We start from the raw sequence: 18086 nt of genomic DNA, 5'->3' as shown, positions 1-18086 counted from the left end.
CATAAACGTTGTATTTTTTTAATACGATATAAGTTATTTAATTTCAACGAAATTATCAAGTGTTACAGACTGATTAGTTTATCATCGATGAATCACAGTTCGCTAATGTTGTTTTAAATGCTATGAATTATAAAGCAATGTGAATGTCTCTGTAAAATCACATCATAGTAATCATACTAATATTATAAATGCGAAAGTTTAGATGGATGGATGGATGTTTGTTAGAGTTTGTAGCTTAAACGGCTGAACGGATTTCGATGGAATTTGGTATAGATGTGAGGGATAGCTTTGAAGAACGGAGTCGCGGGCGAAAGTGCGTTATAAGTACCGAGTGCGTAAGCGATTATAATGAACTATAGTTTTTTTACTTCCCCTTTAATTTTTTCCCGCCTAATTTAATTTCCTTAACATCGGAACCAAGGAGTATAAAAATCACAACAGACCATAGAGGCTGTTATTTTTTTTTTTCAATGAATGCATTTCGCAAGAGTCAGTAACATTTCTCACCTTGTTTACCTGAATATGGATTTGGATAAAACATGAAAAAGGTGCTGTGACACAAACAACTTCAGGGACAATATTTTCATGAACTATTTACGAAACTTTGACTAACAAATGATGTTTACTTCATGTCTGCGTCTTTCGATACTTATTTATTTAAACGGAATCAACTTCTTGACCCGTTTTTATGAAGGTGTTTTAAAAATAATCCTTTTCATGTATTTTTAAGAAATAATTTATACTGCTGTAATTAATCTGTGATTCAAAAAATATTCTTCCGCCAAAATTGACGTTGATTTAAAAGCATTACATTTTGTAGAAGTAATTGTTGATAAAAAATTATCGACGTTGAATTTTAGCTAGTTTTCTATGAAGTAATAAAGTTTTTTATGTACAATGGATTCATTGCATGAAATGACTTACATTACTTGTATAGATAGAGATAATTGCGATCGCTTTGGTAAGTAAGAATATTTTTTTGGTATAGTCGAAAGTTCTTTGCTTATGGATCTTATGAATATAATAGTTATATAAAAATTATATAAAAGACTATGTTTTAATTGAAATTCTGCAATCACAACAACTTTCTATGAATGTATCGGCAGTGTAAATTTATAGTAAGCAACCAGGTGGTGGCAATGCGGACGTGTTCTTGTGTATCTTACGGTCGATAACACGCTGCAGTAAGCACAAAGTATAATATTATTCAAACATCGTTGGTTGTTGTTGACTGTACGTAGCTCAGTGCCAGAGTCACAGAAAAAAATGCGCCTAGGGATGCTGCTACGACAACTAACTTAACATCTCGACGATATCTAAAATTGCGTCAAGCCTAATTCGAAAACGACATAAAGTTTGGATGGCACTGTGTCAGTTGTGCTATGCTCTTAGATACACCAAAACTGAAGTTACTGCTTATATTTATATTTATAGAATGAGCCAGAAAATAAGTCAATTGAACACGATTGAATCTAAAGCTTTTATGATTTTCTTAATAGAATCAGTTGTAGTGTTTATTAGAAATAAATATCACTCGATTGTTCAAACTAACGGAAATTATGAATGCGTGACAACTTTTTACATTCCTAATGCATTACTGCGCCCGCATCTAGTAAATTTTAAAGGTTTTTGTCTATAAGCTATTCCGCATGGCATGTTTCTAATTAACTAATTGGATGATTGAAATATTTAAATCACTACTACTATTTTTATTTGTTCAGCGCGGACGACCGTTACTTTACAATAACAAATTTGTAAAGACGAAATATTTATATTTATATTTGTATTTTTCTATCTAAATTCCGCGCAGTAGTTTTTGAGCCGCGGGCAAAAGCTAGTCATCAATATATACTAGTATTCTAAAAGGTCTTTGTGGCGATTAGATTTTGTTGTATTAAATTAATTTAGGTACAAATAAATATATTACATAATATCACATCGTCCAAGTTTTATAATAAGAGTACACGGGATGTTGAGGAGGCGTTCACAGCACCTGTGACGAATATAATCATACTTTATAATTTATATTAATATTATAAATACGAAAGTTTAGATGAATGGATGATGATGGATGTTTGTTAGAATTTGTAGACTAAACGGCTGAACGGTTTTCGATGAAATTTTGTATAGATGTAGAAGATAGTCTGAAAGAAAACATAGGCTATTCACCTTTGTTTTTTTAATACCACGCGGACGGAGTCGCGAGCGAAAGCTAGTTGTTGAATAAATTAATAAACTTCTAGAAAAAATTAAGTCCGTGCTTTACCAAGATGCAGTGGACGAGACAGAGATAGAAAATGCACTCGCTGTCACTTACAGCCGCATGTGGATACGTAAGTAAAACTAAAAGCATTTTTACATATAAGATTTATAGATTTGTATTGTATTTACTTCCCTAGCGAATGTTAATTTTTTATAGTTACAATTAAATATATAAATAGATTTTTATTTCCTCAATTTTAAGAGTCTATTGTTTAATAATGTAGTGTGCTGAATTTTCTTTGCTCCAAACAAAACCAGGTCGCAAGACTGCTAATAAGATTGGTTTCCGAACAGAAGATAGTATGTAGTCACAGTTATTGTTAGGATAACTTGACTTTTAATTTTTTTCCTATTGACCGATATAAATTACATGAATGAAGGATTTATAAAAAGCATGAATTTATTTTCGATATTTTGTTCCTCAAATCCCCTAGTTGGCAGCAACAGCGCGGTCTTGGTTTTGAAGTGTGTATTTTATGGTGTTTTATTATAATTTGATATGTCATAATGATTTATAACTATTTCAAAACGTACGATATTGTAGAAATTGTCAAAGTCAAATTTTTAAATTATGCGGTAAAATAATTTTCAAGAAGGAAACAGAACGTAGTGATGATACGATTTTGGAAAGTATTAAAGGGTAAGTAAAATCGATAAAATATATTTACAAAAACAAGTGCAAAATATCTAAAAACAACTTTTTTATTTTTGTTTTTTATTGCTGTTATAAATATTGACCTATTTATCTACCATCACCTGGTTACAACAACCCAAAACAAAAGCCCGAAAGCGTACCAACTTTTTCTAATAAGGCTTATAATCAGAAATTACTCATCTTAAAAATAATTTATAGCACCTGTAGGTTTACATCCGCAATTATTAACATCATCATATTATCAAACTTTAATCATGGGAATTTCAAAACTTCATTGTTATTACCACGGCAGTTCACTTCCATCATATTGTAGAAATTTTCCACTGTCCTCCTCACCTAGTTTGTTTATTGTATTGAAAATTCCATTGATACTTGTATCGACATCTAGCGGCGCATTTTTCCCGCCCATGTCGGTCCGCACCCAGCCCGGATGCATGCAAGCCACGAGGATTTGATTTTTTTTCAAATCTAGACTCATCGATTTTGTTGCCGCGTTTAAAGCAGCCTGAAAACATAGATATTGTCAAGTATATTTGCGTCAAAAATAATATGTGGATTTTAAAGTTACACGATCATAGTAAAATTCTTACTTTTGAGCATCGATACGGATAAAAACCTCCTTGATCGTTTTGTGCTATGGATCCTAGAACTGAACTCATATTAATGACCGCGGCGCGATTCGCTCCAACCGGTTTTTCGCTATTTACATCGGCAGCTTGTATCAAGAGTGGCAGAAGAGTCTAAAATGACAAAGTGGATTTTGTATTGTTATGTATTTTATCAAATGATATATTTGGCGACTATTAGTAGACAATTTTTGTTTATTGCAAATAAATTGGAACAGCAAACGGCATTGCAACGTTGAGTATTTAAGTAATACTTGGGTAAGATTTAGATTAATGCAACATTGTGCAATATGTAATTTATATATTCATGACGTGTTTCAAGGTCACTGGTTTATTATTATAATTTTTTACATGTATAAGATGCTGTGTTTTATAATCATTTTTTAGTTTTATTTACCTTGGTTAACAGTATAGGTGCGACAGTATTTACGGTGAAATTATCTAATAATTGATCCTCCTTTACAAGACTAAGTTTGGTGAATTTTGTTGTCACTCCAGCATTATTAACAAGTAGGTTTAGGCCATCATTGCCTACTAATTGTTTTATCTTCGATGCAAAATCTCCATAAGATTCGAGCTTTTTAACATCTGGTAAAAACATATAAACTTAAGTACTGGAATCCACAAACATTTTACTTTAAAATTTAATTTAAACGCAAATACTGAGATTACCTAAATGTAAGATATGGAGATTTTGATGTTCTTCCGAAAGCTTCGTAAGTTCCTGAAAATGTAATATTTAATTTATATATTTTAAAATATTATTAAGATTTTAAGTGAAAGGAAACTTTAAGGGTTTCCTACATATGGGAATGTATATGAAATAATATTTAAACAGGTTATTGTACATAAATTGCCTTTATATGATTTAAATTTTAGTTTTAAGATTTATCAATCATAAAAATATACTTTTTGTGTAACTTTAATGATTACAAAAAAAATGAAGCCAATGACTAAGAATCAAAGAACATGGGTATATACGTCATAATCAAGTGACGTCAGCTGTCAGTTGTGCGAAGCAATTCGTCTCTTTCGCACGCACTTGTAACTTCTAAAAACGAGCCTTTATTAGTTCATTCCATTGAGCAGAAGTAATTTTTTACAAGCTTAGTTGTTGGGAAGACGTCTAAAAACTATTAGATTAACATATTCAATTCTGTACTTGAATTTTAAGTGACAATGGCACCAATTGGTGAGTAGTTGTTTAACGTTACATACCTCAGATGCATTCCGGCAAGTGGCGAAGATTTTTTCAGCCTTCTTTTGCTTTGTGAGATATTTAACCATTCCGAGGCCTAGACCGCGGTTAGCTCCGGTGATAAGCACGGTTTTCATTTTGCGAAGTTCAGTATAGTTGTGAATTTGCTACGTAAAACAAAAATGTTTGCATAGGTGCAAGTGTACACTTATTTGTAGATTGTGGTAGTAAATGTCATACGTCAATATGACAATGTTAAGCAATTTTCTAAAGATTTCGAACTCAAACAGGCCTTTACAAAGGATTGAGAGTATATTTTTATTAACACGACGCACCTTCTCGAGCCGTAAGTAACTTGTGGTAATTGTAAATTTGGCCTTGAAATGTTAAGTACCTCATAACCTAACTAAAACTTTTGTTTGAATTTTCAATGTTTATGAACTATTCAAAGTCTCGTCGATATGAGATTGATAGAAATAGTCTACAATCCACTATATTTCATTTGCAAACATTTTTTTTTTCATAATTTCGAAACACTTTCGTCATCTTTGTCAGTTCAGTTATTATAAAATATTCCATATAATCTCATGTGTTATCATAGTAAAACCCTAAAAATCTCTACATTTATGATATTATCCAAAATATTAAACCTATTAGAATGAGAGAATTCTGTCTTATATGATGACGATAGTATTTACTTTTAACAAAAGTATTGATCAATGATAATGTATTGATGAAAATAAAATATAGGAACAAAATTCCATATTATTGTAAGGGAAAACCCCAACATTCTAGATGGCACATTTGACTATGACCTGGCGGTTATCGGTGGAGGCTCTGGAGGCTTGGCCTGTGCGAAAGAAGCTGTTAACCATGGTGCAAAAGTGGCAGTGTTAGATTATGTAACCCCTTCGCCGCTGGGCACAAAATGGGGCCTGGGTGGTACATGTGTTAATGTTGGTTGTATACCCAAGAAGTTGATGCACCAGGCTGCTCTTCTCGGAGAAAGTATACATGTGAGTACCATCTATTATTTATATATTCATATGACATTTATTAGAGTGTTAAAGTGGTTATTGAAATTTTTGAACTGATTAAACAGTGATGTTTATATTTTTATTTTTCTAAGAATTTAATTCTGTGACATTGACTTTTATTTTCATTTTTTCTTTAGAAAATGGTAAGTGTTCTATGGACCTTCCTTCAACATTAATTCCTTTGATCCTGGTCTCGCATGATATGGATTATTTGGTACTGATTTTGATTCAAAAAAAACTTATTAGTTTTATGTATGTTTACAGAAATGTAAAATGTTTAAAACATAGTTATAATATTATGTAGGTATTTTGGTTTATCTATGAGAAGTAGAAAAATAAATTACTAGTGGTAATTAATGCAAGAATTCATAAAGAAACCATTAAATATCCATATTAAACTTAGTTCCACATTAACTAGCCTCACAGTTTTGTATTTTGTAGCATTTATAATTTAGCCCCAGGCCTACTAAACCCTATCTTGGATTTAAAACCCTTAGCTAGATGAAATGATTTGTGGTTATTTTACTGTTTAGTTATCTATACTATTATAATAAAGCGTAAATACACACTTCTTTGTGGCCTAAGATGTCAGCAATTACAGCATATTTTTGAATATTTTTTTCTTAATAAGAAGCCCTACACTTCGTCACGCTTTAGGCTATATATTTTGACGCCATTGAACTTAGGGGGTATATATTTTGGATAAAAACTCTAATGTGGGAAAGAGTCCGTAAGTTGCAGCCAACATCAAGGAAGCAAGATTGCCAAGGTTTGTCATGTCATGTTATTTTGACATTTGCTATTGATAATTTGACAAATGTAAACAATAAGAAAAGTTTTATTATTCCATGTGGATGAAGCCGCTAGAAAAGCTAGTCTATACTATTTAACTCCATGTAGATAGAAACAAGTGAATATTTATTAATAATCTTATCAAATATTGCTATTGAAGTTGGCATTGAACCAAATCTAAGTGTTATTGATATTGGTTTCAATGTAGAAAATGATGTAAGAGTTCTTATAATTCTTTATTATTATTATCCTAAAACAGTTTATATACCTATTCATATTCAAATATTAATAACTAACTGTTCCCATGCGGCTTCATCTGCATTAAATTATAAAAACTTTATTTTTAGTTTTAAATTCTCAATTGCAAAAGTCAAAGTGACCATTACCATAATAACCTAGCTTCATGTTGGCAGGTTGTGGTTTATGGTCCCTTTCCCACATGAAAGTTTTTTCCAATCTTTTTTTTTTATAACAAAAGGTGGCAAACAAGCAAGCGGCCACCTGATCCGCCAAAATGGCGCAGCGACCGCTGTACATAGACATCCGCAATTGCAGATGCGTTGCCTACCCTTATCTGACAGAGGAGATGCACATAAAGAGGATATTTCCCCTTCCTATGTATCTCCTCTTCTGTCAAATCCAATTCCCTTCCCATCCTATTCTTATAAGAAAAGGGTGGTAAAGAGAAAGGGATTTAAATTAGTTTGCTGATATAATCTATTTACTCCCTAAGTTAAAAGTTGTAATAGCTGACATCCTACGCCACAAAGTAGTGTGTTTATGCTGTGTTATATTAGTATAGATATGAAAAAGTTTGGTTAATTGAAAGTTATGTTAACTCCAGAACAGCTAAATAGATATGGTTGAAAATTGAAATATTGCAACATCTACCAGTTATGTTTAGTTTTATATACATGTTAATATAAATGTAAGCGACAGTATATTTAATTAATTTGTATCTTTCTCTGGTCTAAATATATGCCATAGACCATCTGTTGTCAAGTCCAAAGTACACTTTGTATTTTAAATATATAGTTTCCAGTACATTTGAAGTTACAAAAACTCTTTTAAAGTATTGAAAATGTAATCTTTGGGTGGTGGGAAAATATTGCAGATTAATTTCCATGTTTGAGTATTAAAAAAAATATATACAAGTATAATATATTGTGAGAATATGTATCTAACAATGATGAAAATTTTTACAACATTATATCAGCAAATTGGGTCTTGAATATACATACAATAAAGTTGGAGTGTCTGTTTGTAATATCAAAATATATATCCCAGATTTCTGAATTATGTATTTGCGTTGCTGATAGCGAAAAGCGCATTTAAACATTTTTTGCCTGTTTGTCTGTCTGTCAACAAGCCGCGTTTGTTCCTGGGAATCTCCAAAACAACTGTGCCCATTTCGACCGGACTATCACTGTAGGGTAGCTGACAAAGACGGGCATATTATAGGCTACTTTATTATCTTAATATTGCGTGGACGAAGTCGCGGGCAACAGCTAATTTCAGAATATATATATAAATTATTACATTAATTTTCGGATTGCCCCTAAAAAATATAACTTACCCTTATAGTGAGTAACCACCACAATTACGTGTCTGCTTTTCCACCAAAATTATGTGTCATTTTGCTTTTACCACGTAATATGGTTAAAGCACAGAATTTCCTTAATATGTCGTATAATGTTCAGATAGTTTCAAAATACCGATATTTCTTGACGGACCTGTGGCGCCCATTTTATACTGGGCGAAGGCACAGCCGCGCCTTACCCTAATGCCGATACCGGCTCGTTATTTTATCGTAGCAATCACAGTTGAAAAAAGAACCTCCATCTTTTGGGTAATTTAAATATGAGTGCTCTAAGATAGTTTATGATTAAATTATGTACTACGAGCAGTTGCCCGCAACTTTGTCCGCCTGGTATTAGAAAACATACGAACTATATAAATTATAAAAAGCTACGTATTCCTCGGGAACCGGACATTTCTCGGGGATGAAGCTTATCCCATGTGTACTCCAGATATATCTGTGCCAAATTTCAATAAGATATGTTGAACCGTTTCAGAATGATCGAGTAAACATTAAGAAACTAAATTAATGAATCCCACGGAAACCTTAACTATTTCCGGGATAACAAGTAGTCTATGTGTTCTTCCAGACTATGCTCTAAACCTGTGCCAAATTTCATGGAGATCCGTTCGGCCGTTTAGGCTACAAACGCTAACAAACATCCATCCATCCATCAAAACTTTCGCATTTATAATATTGGTAGGATTGGTAAGATTGGTAAGATTTTAATATGTTATTGTATGGAAGTCATACGAGTATGTTGCAATTAGTAGAACTCGATGTTTAAAAAACAATAATTTCTATGGTAGTATGAGTCATAGTGTAATAATACTTCTGTGTTTCTAAACTGCATCCTTAATGTGGTGCGACAACTTGTCACTATATTAACTAACTAGCTGTTCCCGTGCGGCTTCATCCGCGTGTAACTATAATAACTTTTATTGTTTACATTTGTCAAATTCAAAATTTCAATTGCAAATATCAAAATTACCGTTACCATAATAACATGGCTTCCTTAATATAAGGTTTTTTCCAAATTAGTTACCCCCCCCCCCCCAAAGATTAATAGCGGAAAATTGTATAGTTTAAAACGTGTCGTGATTGTAGGGCTTTTTATTAAACAAATAATTATTCAAAAAGATATTGTGATTGCTGACATCCTACGCCACGAAGTAGTGTGTGTTTACGCTTTATTATATTGGTAGAGAGTAAAGATGATGCATATTACCCACTTATCAGCGTTTATATGAAACACATCGTAGTAATTTCTTGTTAGTAGATAATTTGTTATAAATAGTGTTTTAATTAGTTTATTGTGTTTTTAACTCGAATATAAAAATGTTAATTGTGTTAAAGATATTTTTCTCAGATATTCGGATTATATTTCCAGTACACAAGATATTGTAGAAAATATTAGCGTACAGTTGTTATCATTTAAAACATATACGCTGAGTGTGAATATACCGATGATGTATAACATGACTGTGCATATTACCGCGTGTTGCAATCACGTTTATAACTTATACAATAGTAATTAATACATACATGTTTCCCGTTAATGTAGGATGTTATGTAATATTGTTTGTATGCAGTGTAATTGTTATTTGATTCATCATTTGAAACGCCTATATTGTAATTAAATGAGGAAATACGATGATGGACGTCGCTAGCCTCGATCTAGGTTGATTTCAAAGGGGCTGCTAATATTAAAGTGGTCTTATATAGTTGTCTGTGTATCTATATATTCTAGCCCCCCACTGGCGACGCCCACAAATATAATATAGACGTGTTCCTTCGTTAGTCTGTGGGTACAGTATCTTGATATGTATTCTGTACTCCGTTTTTATCAAAACTAAGGCCGTTTTCTTAGATAACTAAACTCATTTAATTCCAACTTTGTGCAGCTTTGACATAGAGTAAAAAACCTGTGACTAAAATGTTGTATCGAAGTCACGAGGGAATCGAATTAGTTTGCTACCAAGGTTAAAACCATTTTAAGGTCGAATTACCTACTTCTTTATTGAAAAATGTTAGCTATCCGGTTCGTAAGACTGACAAGTCTAATGTAGTTGATAAAACAATTATATGTTTTTGTAATAAAAAAAGTGTATTTTATATGATAAATGTCTTATTTGTAAATGTATAACAGTCAGTGCAATTTTTCAGTAACCACTTTAACTATGTGCCTAAACTACGTTTGTAAATATAAAACCTGACATTATGTTGATAAAAACATCTTAGTTGCTCTTCAGTGTAAATAATATACTGAGTCTTTGTAACTGCTCTTTGTATAGAAAATGATACAAAGTAAAAAATAATGAACAATAATTGCCTTCTAGCTATTCTTGTTATGTTATTGATTTTCTGTTCACCTTCAACTTTGTTTCTATTAATATTTCATGTAACTATTCGTTGGGGACACGTTTTCAACACGTTCCATGCCACTACATTTTCCTATAATTAATTCGCCAGGCGAGTCAGTGGCATTGAAGGTGTTAATTGTAATGTAGAAATTGCTTAACAAACTCAGCAATAGTATTTATGGTATTTTATTTAGGAAGCGGTGTCATACGGCTGGGAAGTGCCATCTCCTAAAGACATCAAGATCAACTGGACCTCGTTAACAGAAGCTGTACAGAACCACATCAAATCAGTCAACTGGGTGACACGAGTCGACCTTAGAGATAAGAAGATTGAATACATTAACGGTTTAGGAGAGTTTAAGGACGCGCATACGATAGTGGCGACACTAAAGAATGGCAGCAAAAAGGAGTTGACGGCTAAGAACGTTGTGATAGCGGTTGGCGGCCGGCCGCACTATCCGGACATACCTGGTGCGCTGGAATACTGTATTAGCAGCGATGACATCTTCAGCCTGTCGTATCCACCGGGCAAGACGCTCGTCGTCGGAGCTGGTTGTGAGTATATATATTTACTAGCCTTCTCTCGCGACTACGTCTGCGTAGAATTAAAGAACTAATGTGTAAAGTAGCCTATGTATTGACTATGATCTAGATACGTACAGTAGTTTAGGTTACAAACTTTTTTAATATTATTTTAATATTAGTGAGATTTCAAGATTACATTGGGGGTGATTGTATTACAAGCTGACAGAAAAACTTTAATAGCTCCTTTTCTAAATAAGTTTAATAAATGGCTACAAAGGGACCTTCTGGCCATAGACTTCTGTGTATGAAGGGCTGATCTTTGTAATTATTGTCTAGACATCGGTCTGGAATGCGCGGGCTTCCTGAACTCTCTGGGGTACTCCGCGACGGTGCTGGTGAGGTCTGTGCCGCTGCGTGGGTTCGACCAGCAGATGGCACAGCTGGTGACGGCGGAGATGGAGGAGCGCGGTGTCCGCTTCCATCACAAGTGTGTGCCTCTCTCCGTTGAGAAACTCGAGAGCGGACAGCTCAAGGCGCGGTGGCAGAACACCGATACAGGGGAACAGTCAGTTATACTTACTTTTCTTAAATCTTAACATTTTAAATATGTGCTATATTTAGTAGATCATGTTTGTGATTATTCAGTGACTAGCTGTTGCTCGTGACTTCGTCCATGTTAAACTAAGCAATAGTAAAAAATGTAGCCCATGATTCAGCGATAACGTAGCATTTTTATGGTGAAAGAATTTGAAATTGGTTCATAGTTTTTGAGCTATTTCAATACATACGTAATTCCAAAAGTACTCTTTTTGTAAAGACTAGTATTTGTAGTATTTTTGAGTTATTTGGATACGTATAAAAAATCAAATTCTTTTTCTTTAGGATTTTAGTATAGATAGGTTAGAAATATCTGTGTTTCTAAAAGGAATATTTGCATGTTTAGATCAGAGGACGTGTTCGACACGGTGCTGATGGCGACGGGCCGCTATGCGCTCACCAAGGCACTGAACCTGCCGGCCGCCGGCGTCACTGTGAGTGCTACCTACCCCATTTATTTACTTACGAACAGTCGACAAGAAAGTAGAAATTAACATTAAATTTAAATCAAAACAACATTAAATGAGAAATCTATTGTAAATGGTTTCTATTAATAACTATATAAAAAAAATATCTGGGTATATCGTTTTTCAGATTTGATAATATTCGATGTTCTCTATTTTATGCTGTAATTATCCATTTTATTATTAGATCTAAAGTGTAATGATTTAAAATGTTAACTTGTATAGAAGTTTTTTTTGTATTTTATGTTTTGTCAGTTTTCATTGTAGTCTGTGGGACGGGGACACAGGGCGCCACCTTACTTTGGACATCAGTCCTCTGCCCAAAGGGGTAATTAATAAAATTTAATTATAATGTTGGTAGGTGGTGACTGAGAGTGGTAAGATCTCTGCGCCGACGGAGCAGACGAACGTGGGGCACATCTTCGCGGTGGGGGACGTGCTGGAGGGGCGGCCGGAGCTGACGCCGGTGGCGATCCACGCGGGGCGGCTGCTGGCGCGCAGGCTGTTCGCCGCCGCGCCGCACCACATGGACTACGACAACGTCGCCACCACCGTCTTCACCCCGCTCGAGTACGGCTGCGTCGGACTCAGCGAGGAGGCAGCGGTGGCGAGGTCAGTAACACTAATAAAAAATTTATTAAAAAAAAATTACCGTATTTCTTGTGGAATCTAAAATATAACATGATTTAGCGTTATTTATTTTTTGTAGTTGCAAAAGTTTGACAAAATTACTAAAGCAATTAATGCGAACACTATAATTTCCTGATGAAAGTAGTGTTTGCTAGTGCCTAGTCCTTTAGTGGAAAAGCAGTTTAAACCTCGTTTCTGGTTGACCGAATTTCAATTATTTTACTTACAAGCAGTGCGTGGTTATTTGGTCGTATTATATTCCAATATACAAAACTATCCAGTAGGTTTTTACAGTGAACCAAACATTTGCTTAAAACAGGACTATTTCACACTCTGGACAGGAATACACAGGATCACTGTGCAATTTATCTTTTTATAATCTATAAAAACAACAATACATATATTTGTTTTTTTAATAATCGTTTTATTCCATAATTTGTATTACAGACTGGGCGAGGACGCAGTAGAGGTGTACCACGCGTACTACAAGCCGACAGAGTTCTTCATCCCGCAGCGCAACATCCGCAACTGCTACCTGAAGGCGGTGGCGGAGCGCGCGCCGCCGCAGCAGGTCCTCGGCCTGCACTTCGTAGGCCCGGTCGCCGGAGAGGTCATACAGGGCTTCGCCGCCGCCATCAAGTCAGTACACGACACATTTACACGTTCCAAGTTCCAACAGTCGATTCGCTGTTTTGGCGAAGTCGGCTAACTAAAAACGACGTGTATGCGTTCCGGAGTCCTAATTTTAGATTTTTGCCCTATAGTTTTCTTTGGAAACTGGATTTAACAGTGGTAGGGGCACAGAAAGGGAAAATATGACCTTTTTACCCCTTCCCCTAAACTGTATGTTACCTAATTGTGGTAAAGCGTCTGCGTTGCAAATGTGGGTAGGTAGCGGTTGCTTCGCAATTTCGACTTACGATAAAAAATAAGTTTGCTGTTTTATGATTAAAATAATCTTAATTAAAATAAAAAAAATCTATTTACCGTATTAGTTAACTTTTTATACATCTTTATCTAGGTTAAAATAGACAAAAGAACTAAAGATGCTTGTTTTCCTTTCACCAGATGTGGCCTCACAATGGAGCAGCTAATGAACACGGTGGGCATCCACCCAACTGTCGCCGAGGAGTTCACCAGGCTCAACATCACCAAGCGCTCCGGCAAGGACCCCAACCCCGCCTCCTGCTGCAGCTAGACATCCCCCAACTACCAATCGCACTTTCCCCTCTCTCCCCTCTCTCCCCACACGACCAACATAGACAATATTCCAATATGTAAAGTAAAATCAATTATTTATAATGTTTTAAACTTTATTCGAATTTGTTGATTGTGAAAAAGATTCTGTCACAAATGAGCATTTGAACAAATAATTGAATTAAATTTATTTACCATTAAGACTTTCTTTTATTGCTTGCTAAGCGCGGTTGGCTTAACACTAGGTGTGAGAGCCAAAAAATAATAAAAAAAAAACGAAGGCAGTTAATAGTGGTTATTCTTTGAAAGTTTAACTCGGTTACAGGTTATTTCTCTCTACTATAACTTAAAAATTTCAATGTTTTGTAAAACATTTTTACCATAGACTAAAAAATGTATAGAACAGAGTAAAAATTATTTCATAAATGATTACTGGCTGAATGTGGTAAAAAAGATATTCTCTATTGTTAGTCTCATAGTACAAAAATAAAGTTTTATTGTTAATATTTCTTGATATTTAATGTATGTGATTATAAAAACAGTATTATTTGCATCGTTTACTATTCCATGATTTGAAATCTTTCCATTTGCTTATTCTGTAAATGTGGTTTAAAACTTAATAAAAGTTACGTCTCCTTAAAGTATGTTTTATTTCCGCTAAAACCCAATTATGCGATTTAACAATGACGAAGATATTTTCTATTGAGGAAAAAAAAACTGCAAACATTATCCTTAATTTTATTTGATTCACATCTTAATATAAAATTACATCGAAAAATACAAAATAAAAATGAATAAAAAGACATGTGTTAAAACGTCATGAATGCACTGGTTCACTGGAGTGAAGTAAAACGCGCAAATGACGGATTATGCGAGGTTCACATGTGTCCAGTACAGTTTGATTGCCTGTTCAGTTATTGAGTGCTACTTAACTGTACTGGACAAGTGTGAACCGCGCGTAAAGTTTGCATGTTAAGATTCGTCATTTGTAAGGTATTTGTTCATCTCTGGCGTGGAATCACACGGGAACCAGATCTGCGCAGTGGGCAGCGGGTAATACGCGTGTGCCTCCACACGCTCGTTGTCGAAGCGCCAGAAACGCGGCCCGCAGAAGAAATACGTGTCTGCAATAAGTGTTATTTTTATAATCAAACTTGACACTGTATATATAACAGAAAACATTTCTGATAGCTAAATTTTTCTTTATAGGAAAAGGCTCTTGAATAGAATAAGGAATTTAAAAAAAAATAGTTTCGCAACTGCGATTACTCGGCCATACCAGTACTAGTCTTTAAAAACTAATATTATAAATGGGAAAGATTTGCATTTTTGTATGTATTAAAATTACTCAAAAACTAGTCGGATTTCAAAAATTCTTTCATAATTAACTTTTTTTTATTTGACGCGGACGAAGTCGCGAGCAAAAGCTGGTATTAAATGATTCAATAGATTTGTGATGTCCTATTTAAAGTAAATAGCCAAATTACCTCCTTTCCACACCATGGCGGCCTCTACCGGGCTAGGTATGCGTCTCCAGGCCGCCATATGCTTGGGATAGCCGCGGTCCATGGCGTCACGTCGCTCGTCGTAGCGCCAGAAATGGTCGTCGCTGATAAGATATGTGCGGTTGTTGTAGTTGGAGAGGAAGGCTGTAGTCAGCTCGATACGTCGCGGCAGACCGAACTCGGCCGCGCGCCCGCGACGCACAAGCCGGAAGCGACGGCTAAACTCCCAGTAGTTACGACCTATAACAAACACGTTCCGTTTCACTACAATTTTACAAGATATATAACATCGAATATAACATAATTCATAGTGGCAGTATACCAGAGAAGATGACAATGTTTCCGTTTATCTTCTGGTAGATGGCACGTATAAACTGCACGTGTTTGGGCAGGCCGATAAACACGTCGTGTATGCGGCGCGGGTAGCCCTCCTCCAGCTCGCGACGGTCTCTGAACACCCACACCCACTGCGGAAGGTTACCAACAACTTTAAAACCTGTATCTGAACAGAAGATTTAACTTCCTTTGCGGTTAGATCGCATAAATGTGTTGTAAAGTCTTTTTTTCTCTTTTTTTGCATTTAATGTTATGTGGTCGTTATCTGCGCGTTGCACTCGGATGTTGAACTCGGCGGTTGCGGAGATAAATGTCATTATTAAGCCTACATTAATAATAGGTCTCTATTGGCATTAATTTTATGATTTAACCGATGTTTTTCGAAGATTTCTACATATATATCTAGATATAAGCGGACTGGTTAAACTTGTTGTTAGAAATACGTACCTCTTCTTCAAAGACGTATATCTTGTCGTATATGACCTGTATGGTGTCGTAGTGCGAGAGGCAGAGGTCGGGCAGGTCCTCTTCGCGGCTATCGGCGGTCTGTGTGAAGTGCGGCGCCAGCGAAGACTGCGACGCGCGCTCCGTACTTTCACCAGAACTCGGTAACTCCTCCTTCACTAGAGTAACAAGAGAACAGTGAAGATTTTAATAAAAATAACGTAATGCTTAAGACACTTCGCAGTAAATAACAAGTGTCACAAGACACATGTGAAATTGGCTTAATAAAGCGCTATCCGAGTTACTTACAATAGAGCTCCTGCATGCCTAATATATCGTCCATATGCAGCTTTTCGACCGGGACCTGGTAGTAGGGGTACATGACGGAGGCCTTCACGTTGGAATGCGAGAGTCCGAGCGCGTGTCCGATCTCGTGCACGGCGACTGCAAAGAAGTCGGTGACGTCATCGTCGGCGGCGTCATCGCTGTCGCCGTCGCCCCACACCTCATCGTCGTCGAAGTGCATGGCGCCGTGCGGCGGCGGGAACGCGTGCGCGACCACGCGACCTGGCCCGTCAAAAGGAAACCTACGTTACAAAGCTATGTGTTATTTACACTTGTAGTGAACTGCATGATCTTCTCTGAAGTATCTTTGAGTATTACTGACCCGTCCCCGTGGTCCTTGCTGGCGAAAGAGACTTGTATGTCAGCATGTCCTTCGTCCAACTGCTTGAAGTGCAGCCCCCCGTGTGGCGCCCACACCGCCAGCCCCAGCGCCATCAGAGCCCGCACGCGCTCTCTCTCCAACGTACTCGAACCGTTCAACACTCTGACCCCACGTTAAAAAAATAAAGTGACAATAATTTTTATTTTCTGAATAATATTGTGCGCAGGTGTTAGGTTTATGATGATGCTATCCATTATGTCATCCGGTAGTCCAAATGTAATCGGCAGATTTTAAAAAAGGTACATTCAATATGTAACCTTACTTGAAGTGCTACAGTTTACAGATGTCCGTTTCTATTTGTTAGCGTTAGTTTACCTATAAGTAATGGCTTTCTTCCCCCATCCCTGCTGCAGGATGTACCTGCGGGACCTGGGACTGTTCTCTATGTCCTTAACACCGCAACGCTTCTTCTTAAACAACTGTAACAACGTATCAGTTTATTATCAGCAAAACGAGTCATCGCTATGTACTAACTGGTCGAAAAGCCTGATAGAATTTTGAAGAAAATAAAAATTTTCAACAACAAACAACAGCAAACAAGCAATTGTTGTTGGGAAATATTTGCAAAATGTTTATATATCCAGTGACTGAACGTAGCGGGTTCAGATATAAAGTTTTCTTAGAAGTATTTATGAACGTACGCTCCTCGTTTCTTCATCGAGATTCCCTGTTGCCGGTAGTCCTGCGAACTGCTGCATCTTTTTGACAGCCTCCGCTATCGACTGCGGCGTGTATGAGAAACCTATATCGCCCTGCACCTCTGGCAAGTACCCGTATCTCCTCAGGAAACTCGCCTAAGTACAAGTACAGTAACATATCACTAAAAGGAAAACCAATTGATAAGACCAGTCGTACACTCATTATTTATGCACTCGGGGAAATACAACTGTTAAGGATAGAAATCAAAATGATTGCAAATGTTTAAGTACCTAATAAAGTAAATATAGTTTTAACGAGAAGCGATATAAAGTATAGGGGTGTATTACTCTTTCGTGTTTGATGTAGGGGGCTATCTTGACAAATTTTTGCACGCATATCGAGACATTACGGTAATTACATAAGAAAAAAACAAAACAAAATGCACTAAAAACAAAACAAAATACACCAAAAACAAAATATTCTCAAAAAAAACAGTACACTAAAAAGTAA

General features: G+C 35.8%; 3 protein-coding genes across 8 annotated transcripts in view; 1 reads left to right on the top strand and 2 right to left on the bottom strand.

Moving 5' to 3' along the window:
- The first annotated feature begins 900 nt into the window (after positions 1 to 900).
- Positions 901 to 14126, top strand: LOC106104690 (thioredoxin reductase 1, mitochondrial). 6 transcript variants are annotated; one of them, XM_013284830.1, is made up of 9 exons: positions 901 to 961; positions 2271 to 2333; positions 5537 to 5757; positions 10707 to 11067; positions 11374 to 11602; positions 11981 to 12068; positions 12460 to 12710; positions 13176 to 13367; positions 13797 to 14126. In XM_013284830.1, exons 1-9 carry the CDS (start codon positions 916 to 918, stop codon positions 13924 to 13926), a joined length of 1581 nt encoding a protein of 526 aa, XP_013140284.1. In that variant the 5' UTR covers positions 901 to 915; the 3' UTR covers positions 13927 to 14126. The 6 variants fall into 6 exon arrangements, with proteins under 6 accessions (XP_013140284.1, XP_013140277.1, XP_013140305.1 ...); XM_013284823.1 differs by having other exon boundaries at positions 2244 to 2333; XM_013284851.1 differs by lacking the exons at positions 901 to 961; positions 2271 to 2333 and adding an exon at positions 2799 to 2902.
- Positions 2947 to 4959, bottom strand: LOC106104734 (C-factor). The gene is made up of 5 exons (XM_013284868.1): positions 4762 to 4959; positions 4216 to 4267; positions 3941 to 4131; positions 3508 to 3657; positions 2947 to 3422 (listed from the first exon to the last, which is right to left on the bottom strand). The coding sequence occupies exons 1-5, from the start codon at positions 4876 to 4878 to the stop codon at positions 3198 to 3200; spliced, it is 735 nt and encodes a 244-aa protein (XP_013140322.1). The 5' UTR covers positions 4879 to 4959; the 3' UTR covers positions 2947 to 3197.
- Positions 14127 to 14625: 499 nt separating the features above from the next.
- LOC106103911 (matrix metalloproteinase-25-like) overlaps positions 14626 to 18086 on the bottom strand; it is a 6283-nt gene continuing 2822 nt past the window's right edge. The window contains exons 2-9 of the mRNA XM_013283827.1: positions 17579 to 17731; positions 17253 to 17356; positions 16878 to 17039; positions 16520 to 16797; positions 16214 to 16389; positions 15753 to 15897; positions 15413 to 15670; positions 14626 to 15049 (exon numbers count right to left, since the gene is read on the bottom strand). Of these exons, the coding sequence (XP_013139281.1) occupies positions 14898 to 15049; positions 15413 to 15670; positions 15753 to 15897; positions 16214 to 16389; positions 16520 to 16797; positions 16878 to 17039; positions 17253 to 17356; positions 17579 to 17731 (1428 nt within the window). The 3' untranslated portion in view covers positions 14626 to 14897. The remainder of the gene's footprint in view (positions 15050 to 15412; positions 15671 to 15752; positions 15898 to 16213; positions 16390 to 16519; positions 16798 to 16877; positions 17040 to 17252; positions 17357 to 17578; positions 17732 to 18086) is intronic.

The sequence above is a fragment of the Papilio polytes genome, unplaced genomic scaffold, assembly GCF_000836215.1.
Source record: "Papilio polytes unplaced genomic scaffold, Ppol_1.0 DF824270.1, whole genome shotgun sequence".
Taxonomy (NCBI): domain Eukaryota; kingdom Metazoa; phylum Arthropoda; class Insecta; order Lepidoptera; family Papilionidae; genus Papilio; species Papilio polytes.
This window is presented reverse-complemented; position numbering and strand designations above follow the sequence as displayed.

Coding starts and splice junctions, on each gene's coding strand:
- LOC106104734 (XM_013284868.1), bottom strand. CDS start 4,878: ATGAAAACCGTGCTTATCACCGGAGCTAACCGCGGTCTAGGCCTCGGA. Junction 4,268..4,761: donor CTTGCCGGAATGCATCTGAG/GTATGTAACGTT, acceptor TTACATTTTCAG/GAACTTACGAAGCTTTCGGA. Junction 3,658..3,940: donor CACCTATACTGTTAACCAAG/GTAAATAAAACT, acceptor TTGTCATTTTAG/ACTCTTCTGCCACTCTTGAT.
- LOC106104690 (XM_013284823.1), top strand. CDS start 916: ATGACTTACATTACTTGTATAGATAGAGATAATTGCGATCGCTTTG. Junction 12,711..13,175: donor GAGGAGGCAGCGGTGGCGAG/GTCAGTAACACT, acceptor TTTGTATTACAG/ACTGGGCGAGGACGCAGTAG. Junction 13,368..13,796: donor GGCTTCGCCGCCGCCATCAA/GTCAGTACACGA, acceptor TCCTTTCACCAG/ATGTGGCCTCACAATGGAGC.